Source organism: Mesitornis unicolor, unplaced genomic scaffold, assembly GCF_000695765.1.
Source record: "Mesitornis unicolor isolate BGI_N332 unplaced genomic scaffold, ASM69576v1 scaffold35497, whole genome shotgun sequence".
Lineage (NCBI taxonomy): Eukaryota > Metazoa > Chordata > Aves > Mesitornithiformes > Mesitornithidae > Mesitornis > Mesitornis unicolor.
The window spans coordinates 699-8,819 of NW_010199085.1; the positions used below are offsets into that span (position 1 = coordinate 699).

Consider the following 8,121-nt stretch of genomic DNA (forward strand, 5'->3'; position numbering starts at 1 on the left):
GGGTGTGGGGACGGGCCAGACGCTTCTGCATCAGTCGGTGAAAAGGAGCCAGAGGACAACAGATAGCGTTGAAAGGCAGAGAAAGGGACGGTGTCCAGGGGAGCCGTGGGGTTGTGCCAGCTCCCAGCGGGTAACGACAGCGTGGGGAGAAAACACCAGGTACAACGGCAGCCAAAGACCACCAAGGTGTCCCACCACGGACACTCAGAGCCCCCATCACCACCCTCTCCTTCCCCAGGAGGAGCAGCCCCGAGTTGAGCAGAGCTCATCACATCGCACGGCTGTGCCAAAAACTTCTGCTCCGGATCCGGCTGTGTCAGAGCATCCAAGGGCAGGGAGGGCCTGCCTGGACCTGGAGCTGCTCCCCATCCAAAAGCCAGTCAATAAAAACCAGTGAAGGGTTTGGTAATGTGTATGCCTGGAAAGACAAACAAACAGGGCTTAATGAAACCTTTATTTTAAAAATATGGTTTTTAATTTAAATGCAAATCGGGCACTGTGTTATCTGTAGGTCACTCGCACTGACACGCTGCTTAATTAGCAGGGATGAGTCTCAGGAAGGAAAGGCAGCTAATGGCTGGCCCTTTCCTGTGCATTTGTTTTAAGTTAATTAAAATATTTCAGAAAGGATCGGTCCAGCTCTGCAGAGCGGCTCCTCTCTGTGCAGCCGTCCCTCCCTCTCCAGCCCCTTCGCTATTAATCGAGTGGGGCACATTTATTTCTGCATCCTGAATCCCCTTCGGCGAGTCACAAATCACAGCCCACCGCTCGATAGATGCGCCTGCAACATCCCGCGCCAGGCAGAGCGGCATCAACGATAAATCTGAGCAAGGACGGGGGAGATTTTGCTAAATGCTGGGGTGAATTACATATATAAGTCTTCAGAAGAGACATTAAACCTAATGTGAAATTGAACCTTCAAAGTGATGAGCGGAGCAGTTATCCCCTGTGCTGCACGCAAGTGATGCGCGAGAGGCTCTCATTTAGAGCAAATCTGCCTTTGCCAGAGAAATGAGCTGGAATCGAGCGCCGTGATCCCCGTCAGCTCGCGAGATAAACCCCGCCGTTAATGTCAGCGCAGAGGGGAGCAGAGCCAGGGTGACCCCGTGGCAGCGCCCGTCAATAAACGCTCGGGGTTTCATCAGCCACCGTCCCTCCAGAGAGCAGATCAATGGCATCTCATCGGGAGAAAATGAGATAAACAGCAGCCTTAATAGCGCTCCATTGCCCTGCAAATGGGAGCCCCGCTCCAGGCCCGCCGGGCACAGGCAGAGGAGGCCTCGGTTAACGGACGAGTTTGAGGTTGTCCTGTTCTCACCCTGTTTCCCGTCCTGGTGCACCCACGGCACTGACCAGCACCATCGCTCCCCGGCTGCTGGAGGGGCCACCAGGACCTGCAGGAGGGGAGGGGGTTCACGAGTTACCCGGTATTTTAACCCTCAGAAGGACTAAAGCAAGGGAGGGACAGGATCCACAAGAACTCAGTCATTAGTGAAGCCCCAGGGTAGATGCAATTGTTTTCGGTTTTTTCCTCTCTTTGATGACCCAGTTTTTTAATCTCATCAGCACCAGGCTGCAGTGTTAATTTTTAAATATGCTTGGGTAACTGAGAACATTAACTATTCATGATCTTATCTTCAATAGCTGCTGGTTCTCTGACACCGCGCCAGGTTTGGGACGTACGTAAGGAGCCGGGCAGAGCCGAGCTTACCGCGAAGGCGACGGCTGGTTTTTCCTGAGCATCCCGTTGAGGCGATCACGGGACGGGTGGGGTTTCACCACGCTCCTGCTCCTAAGGCTTGGTCTGTGGGGCGCTGTGCACAGCCTGCCTTTGCTCCGTGGATGTTTCGGGAGCCGCGCTGGGGATGCTCCCTGCCACAGGGGTCCCTGTGCAGCCCCAAAGGAAGCCCTGCACCACAGCTGCCGTGTGCTGCGCTGCAGCCACAACGCGTGAGCCGGGCGACAACCCCTGCATGCTGGGCTGTGCGTACACCCCGCTCTCGGGAACCACGCGGTCCTTGGGTGCAAACCTCACCCGTCAGCAGCAACAGGGGACGAGGCAGCTCCAGAGCTCGGGATAACTTGGGAAAAGCTGCACGGTGCTGAGAGCTGTGAGCAGGTAACACAGCAAGGCCTGCAAAACGGAGCATGGCAGAGCAAAGGGGATTCATCATTACAACGTGAGAATACAGCGACAGGAACTGTGTTCAAAGGAATAAATCACTTACGCTGGTGCTCAGGAGGGCCAGGGGCTGTGAGGTGGGAGCCCCTCGCCCGCCAGCCCAGGACCTGGTCACGATCCCACTGCTCCTCAATGCTGATGGCTGCTGCCAGGGAAAATCTCTGGTGCTTCAGAGGAACCAGAGAGCAGGAGAGCAGCGCTCACAGACCAAGAGCAGCGCAGCACAACCACCCACGCGCTGCCAGAGCGGGTACGGGGACCTCCCTGCCAGAAAACTGAGGTAAGAGCCAACCAAGGGAACCCCTGGCCTTGCTCAGCCTCTGCCCGAGCAGCGGCACCTGGGAACACACACAGACAGCAACGTTTTCTGCAGTGCTTACCCTCTGCAAAATCAATTATCACAGAAGAAAAATGAATCACATGAGCTGCAAACTAACCAGGTTACACTAGGTGTTCAACGTATATAGATTTTATTGAATGAAGGTATATTACAATAGACAAACATATATTACACATGCTATACAAAATATACATTCTTATGTGAAAAAAATATAAATAGACACTAGGAAATAGCATCAGGGAAGAAAAGCAGCTTTGCTACGACCCCCAGCTCCGCACCGGTCGTACTTTGGCATCGACTACAGTAACCGTTGGTGTTCACTGCACAGAGCGGCCGCGCTGCCCCGCTGCGGCTCCTGAGAAAGGGGAACGAGACCTGGTTTTCCCTGCAGGTCTGCCCAGGAAGCTTTCCAGAACGCTAAGCACAGCAAGGTGCTCACCTACTTACAAGCCTCAGCTATTTACAACCAGCTTATGGACTTCAAAGAGATACCACTGCTCCTGGAAGGATGCGAGTGTCCTAATTCAGCACGGCAGCTTTTTTAGGCCAATATCTCAGAAACAGGCGCAGCTTGAGCCCCTGAGTGGCTCTGAGAGCCGGCACTGCGGTTTGTTGTGGTGCAGACAGCATGAAGGGGGTTCAGTCACACGGGGAGTTGTGCCCAAAGTACACCCGAGTTGTATTTACCCACGAGTGGGACACTGCGGCTCTGCACTCACCGAGCAGCGCTGCCGTAGCTTTGTGAGCACCTGGAGAAGGCAGCAAACGGCCCCAGAAGAGGAGACACTGCTGCTGCTGCTGCGGTTTCGTGACCTGACCGCTCTCATCTGGATCTAAACTGACAGCACCGAGTTCCTGCAACAGAGATCGCTTTGGGTTGGAAATAAGCACCGTGTCCTAAAGGCTGTCTGGAAAGGAAAAGCCTGGAGGAAATAAAGCCAGAAAGGAATGAACTTGAGACTCCTCTTTTACCACGTACATTATTAAATCGTTTCAGACATCAGAGGCCAGTTTCACACACCTGCGTTTCGCTCTGCTTTACCCAGAGGTCAGGGACAACTGGATCCTCTTCTGACCAGAGCAACTGCGGCTCTTGGAGAGCATGGCCAGAGCCCTCAACGGTGTTTGCTCATCTGCATGGATCTGGCTGCTGTTCATGCCCAGGAGCTGGGGGAGAACACCCATCACTCCCAGCGCCTCCTCACTCATGTACCCAAATAACGCAGTGCCAGAAGCTTCAGCTGTGGCTGTGCGTGACGGCATCCGATCCCTCTCACACACCTTCTATCGAGGAGCGGACCAAGGGGAGCCCCAAATACCTCTGGGGCTGCTCCACAGAGGGTTTGTGTCTATAAAAGCACCGAGCAGCTGTTTCCACCTCAGTGCCCATCCCCTGACTTCCCCCTGGGAAGCAGCCCCTGCTCCTCAGGAGTGAGAGCGCAGCACAAAGTCGAGGCGCTCAGCGCTGAGCACCGCGGTCACGGGGGAACCCATCCTGCCCGGTCCCCGACCCCGCTGCACAGCGGTGCCTGGCCCAGGAAAAGGAACTTTCCAGAGTCCTCCGTGTCCTTCCTCCTCAGTTTGTCAGGCACGTCCCCCTGCACCTAATGAGGTCTGCGCTTCCTCTGTCTCAGCAAGTACTGCATGGTCAATATGGAGCGGTTCCCCGCATCCTGCTTCATTTCTCACTTGACAAATATTTAAACATTTTGACCATGCTGAGGTCTAGAAATTACTAAGAGTTCAACAATTTTACCTGCTGTTTTATGACAGAAAAGGACAAAAGTGTTTTCAACCACCTGTTCCTCTTGGCTGCGCAGAGGAAACAGAAAACCTACAGCACAGTGCAGTGAGTGTTCATCAATACTGCCAATTTATCCAATGCTTTTCATCACAACATCCTTTTTGAAGGTTCACTTAACTGTCAGCGGGGAAAAATACACGGAGACCTTTGGAGCCTGCACAATACAAAGGCTGTTTTTAAAGATAAACCTTAGATAAGCTTCTGCCACAAACCACCCACAGCTCCCAGCTCTTTGACCAGAAGGAAAGGATTTGTGCGCTGTTCTTGCTGTTCACAAGAGCTGCTGGGAGCTGGGCACTGCAGCCTCTTAGCGTGGGGTCTGCTGTGCTCTATGCTCTACGGGACAAGGCGGGCACCGATACAGATTTAGGGACTCTCACCACTTAAATGAGTCAAACCTGGGACTGCGCTGCTGCCATGGCATAGATCAGCTCACAGCCAGGCTTAATGGATGTGGAGTTGTACGTAACAATGAAATTCATCAATATCACAGCTTCACCACATAGCTATAGTAAATTCACTTGCTTCCCCTCAGAAACAAGCTTTCAGTCTCACAAAAAAAACCCCGAAACGAAAACATATGGCTTGATATGCAGCTGTCAAGGCTAACAGTATGATACACACTTTGGCATAATAAAAAATATATTTACATTACAGCCAACACATTTATATGCTTAGTGTATACAAAATATTTATAAATGCAAATTTATTTACAACTAGAGTCCATTATTCATAGGAGAAAACAAGTCCCGGCCTTAGACTGGTAACAGCCTGCCAGCAGTCTAGGGAACAAAAAGCTGGCCAAGGGTTTAATGCGCAGGATCACTGGGAGTGCTGAGGAGGCCCTGACCGCTTGTTCTCCAGCAGACAAAGCAGTGTGAAGTAGCTACGCATTCTTGAGATTTTCAAAGCATGCACCAACACAAAGGCTGCTCCCAGCACCAGAAAACCCACGTTTCAATGTCGCTGATCGCCCGTGTGTGCTGTTGCACGTTCCCGTTCCCCAAAGCACAGAACTCCAAGGAAAAGGCTTTGCGCCTCCTTCCCGGGGAGCCAGGCCCTGCTCAGCCCCTCGCTGTGGGCACACGAGCATCTCTGGCCCTGGGGTCAGTCCTGAGGTAGGCAGTACAAAAGTCAGCTGAATCGGATTTGCTCTCAAGACTTCACTTTGGTGTCTTACGTGGTTTCACTATAGTCATGAACGCTCCGTGTCCTACTAAAATCAAAGCTGTGTTCACGTACCCTGTGGCAGGGTCTGGGTGACGTTGCGTGTTCCCGGTCGCTGTCAGCGATGCCCTCGCTTCGCAGGGGCTGCGGGGTCTCACGGGCCGACTGCTGATGCAGGAAGTGCGGGTGGGAGCGCGCCAGGTCTTTGCTTCCTCCCCATAAGGGGATCTGAAAGGGCTCTGAGGAAGAAAAATTACAACAGGAGTGAGTTCAGGATAAACACACTCAAATTTTAGACAGATAAGAGTTGTGCAGCTCAGCATTACAAGTCTTTCTGAGGTTATTTTCTCTGGTTTTGAGAGCATATTTGACTGGATGCTTTCCCATTTCAGCAATCTGTTACCACAACCACAAACAACACACACAGTTTCAGTGTGGATCTTTAAAAAGGCTACCTGGAAGAAAGTCAACATAACAGCAATTTAGAACAAAAAAAGTCTTTTGGAGTTGTTTGCACCTCAGGCCAACTCAAACAGAAGGGCTATTTGAATTTCCTCTAAGCTCCAACTGTTGGCTGCTGGACAGCCTTGAAGCAGGAGCAGGGGATGCCATTCCAGGCTTTAAGAGACAAACTGAAATTAGGAAATACAAAACACTGTCTGTTTAACATCACTCTCTTCAGCTCTTGGGTACCAGAGGCAAACTGAGGCCTAGTTCTGTGGACAGCTGGGTCACTGACAAACCACGGTCACTCGAAGGATGAGCTGTGCACCGACAGCACAGGGCAGCACAAGGAAGGTCAAGTTACCAGAGAACACAAAGCAACAAGAGGGAAAGGGGACGCTCACCGTTCATCTGCTGGGAGGAGAGCTTCTTTTCACTTATTTTGTCCTGGTTGGTGAGGAAGACAGACACGTCTTTGTCTGTCAGGAGATGATCGAGAGTGCTGCTGTCGTGCTGGCTGCGTGCTGTGTATGCTTCCTTAGGCATCTGCACCATAAGATTAGGGAGGGTTTGGTCCAGGGGGTCCTCTTCCGAGATGTAGCCATAGGGACAGTACTCTCGCGTCCTGGAGTAGATGTTTGCGTTGTCGTAGCAGTCGGAGCAGATCACCAGCGGTGCTGCACCCCCTGACAAAGATAAGATAAGATAAGGGTGCTCGATTTCCACAGACTCTTTCATGTCTTAGCATTATCAGGTTTTACAGGAGTGCAGTTTGAAGGGCCTTGATACAGGTAACAGGAGTAATGCTTTAAGTTCCCCACCACCACCCAAATGCTCAACAGCACTGCCCTTTTGAGGCTGACCAGGGGAAAATCAGGCACATGAGAGAGGTATCTTGTGTTGCTCTCCTGTTTCAAGGCCAAAAGGGTCCCGTGCGGGTCCAACCAGCCTGGGCACCAGAGGGAAACAGCCCTGGAATGAACCCGAGAGACCCATCCACAGAGGCTGGTGCTCCTATGCTGTGCCTGTGCCCTGCGTGTCCTCACACCTCGGACCAGACCACACAGCGGTCACTGAGATGAGCCCTTCCCCACACAGACTGAGGGGAATGGGCAATGGGACAGACAGGAGAAACTCGCACCGAGGGAGCACTTCTGAAAGCCAGGCTACGTAAGGACTGAACGGTTGCTCAGAATTTGGATGGTAAAAACAGCATCTCTATAGACTCACTGATGCAAATATCCTGACAAGTGTCCAAACAAGGTAGGGGAATAGTGCAGACCCTTTAGCTATGACTGTAGTGTGCAGACTGTATGCCTGGCAGAGGCAGCAATTTCATCCTAAGGATGAAAGGTGCAGCAAGTCATCATCCAAGCTAGGTTTACTTTCACCTCTAAAGCCCGGACTCCTGAGATGCCAAGGGAAAGAAACACCACGAAAGTCCACCTTGACACTGAAGCTGGAAATTCTCTAATGGCATCGCTGCCTTGCTGAACAGATCACAAACCCTGAAGCAAAGAGCCCCTGGAGGGAACTGCATGACTGCGGCACCCAAAGAACAGCAGTGATGACATCCACATGCAAAGGCACTCACAGCAGATGTGAGCCCAGACATCGCTGGACCAAAGATTAAACGATGCACATGGGATGCAGAAGCCCTGATAGCAGAATATTGCAAGGGGCAATCGTCCCAAGCTGAAGCATAGGAGGTTCAACCTGAACATAAGGAAAAACTTTTTTACTGCAAGGGTGCCAGAGCATGGCCCAGGCTGCCCAGAGAGGTTGTGGAGTCTCCTTCTCTGGAGACACCCAAAGCCCTGGCCGTGTTCCTGTGTGACTGCTCTGGTGATCCTGCTCTGGCAGGGGTTGGACTGGGAGATCTCCAGAGGTCCCTTCCAACTCCTAATATTCTGTGATATAAACAAACGCTAGAAAAAAAACAGGAGGTGCCTCCAACTCTGAACAATCAACGGAAATTTTCGGATCAACCTGAATTCTTCTCTAGGGAAAGTCACCGCAGACGTTAAGGCGCAGCTCTGCCCTGCGCTGTGCAATGCTTGGGGGAGCCAGGCTGCGCTGGCATCAGGACACGAGTCACACGCGGGCTCTGCTCACCATCTGTGCCTTTGTGCACGTAGCCGCCGGCCGGGGGCATCAGCTGCTGATGGCTCCCCGCCCCCGCGC

The 8,121-nt window shown here is 52.3% G+C and overlaps 1 protein-coding gene across 1 annotated transcript in view; it reads right to left on the minus strand.

Annotated features, from left to right (window-relative positions):
* Positions 1–5,502: 5,502 nt before the first annotated feature.
* Positions 5,503–8,121, minus strand: part of LRIG2 (leucine-rich repeats and immunoglobulin-like domains 2) — a 14,441-nt gene continuing 11,822 nt past the window's right edge. Inside the window, exons 15-17 of the mRNA XM_010189348.1 lie at positions 8,053–8,120; positions 6,342–6,623; positions 5,503–5,732 (exon numbers count right to left, since the gene is read on the minus strand). Coding sequence (XP_010187650.1) covers positions 5,503–5,732; positions 6,342–6,623; positions 8,053–8,120 — 580 coding nt within the window. The remainder of the gene's footprint in view (positions 5,733–6,341; positions 6,624–8,052; position 8,121) is intronic.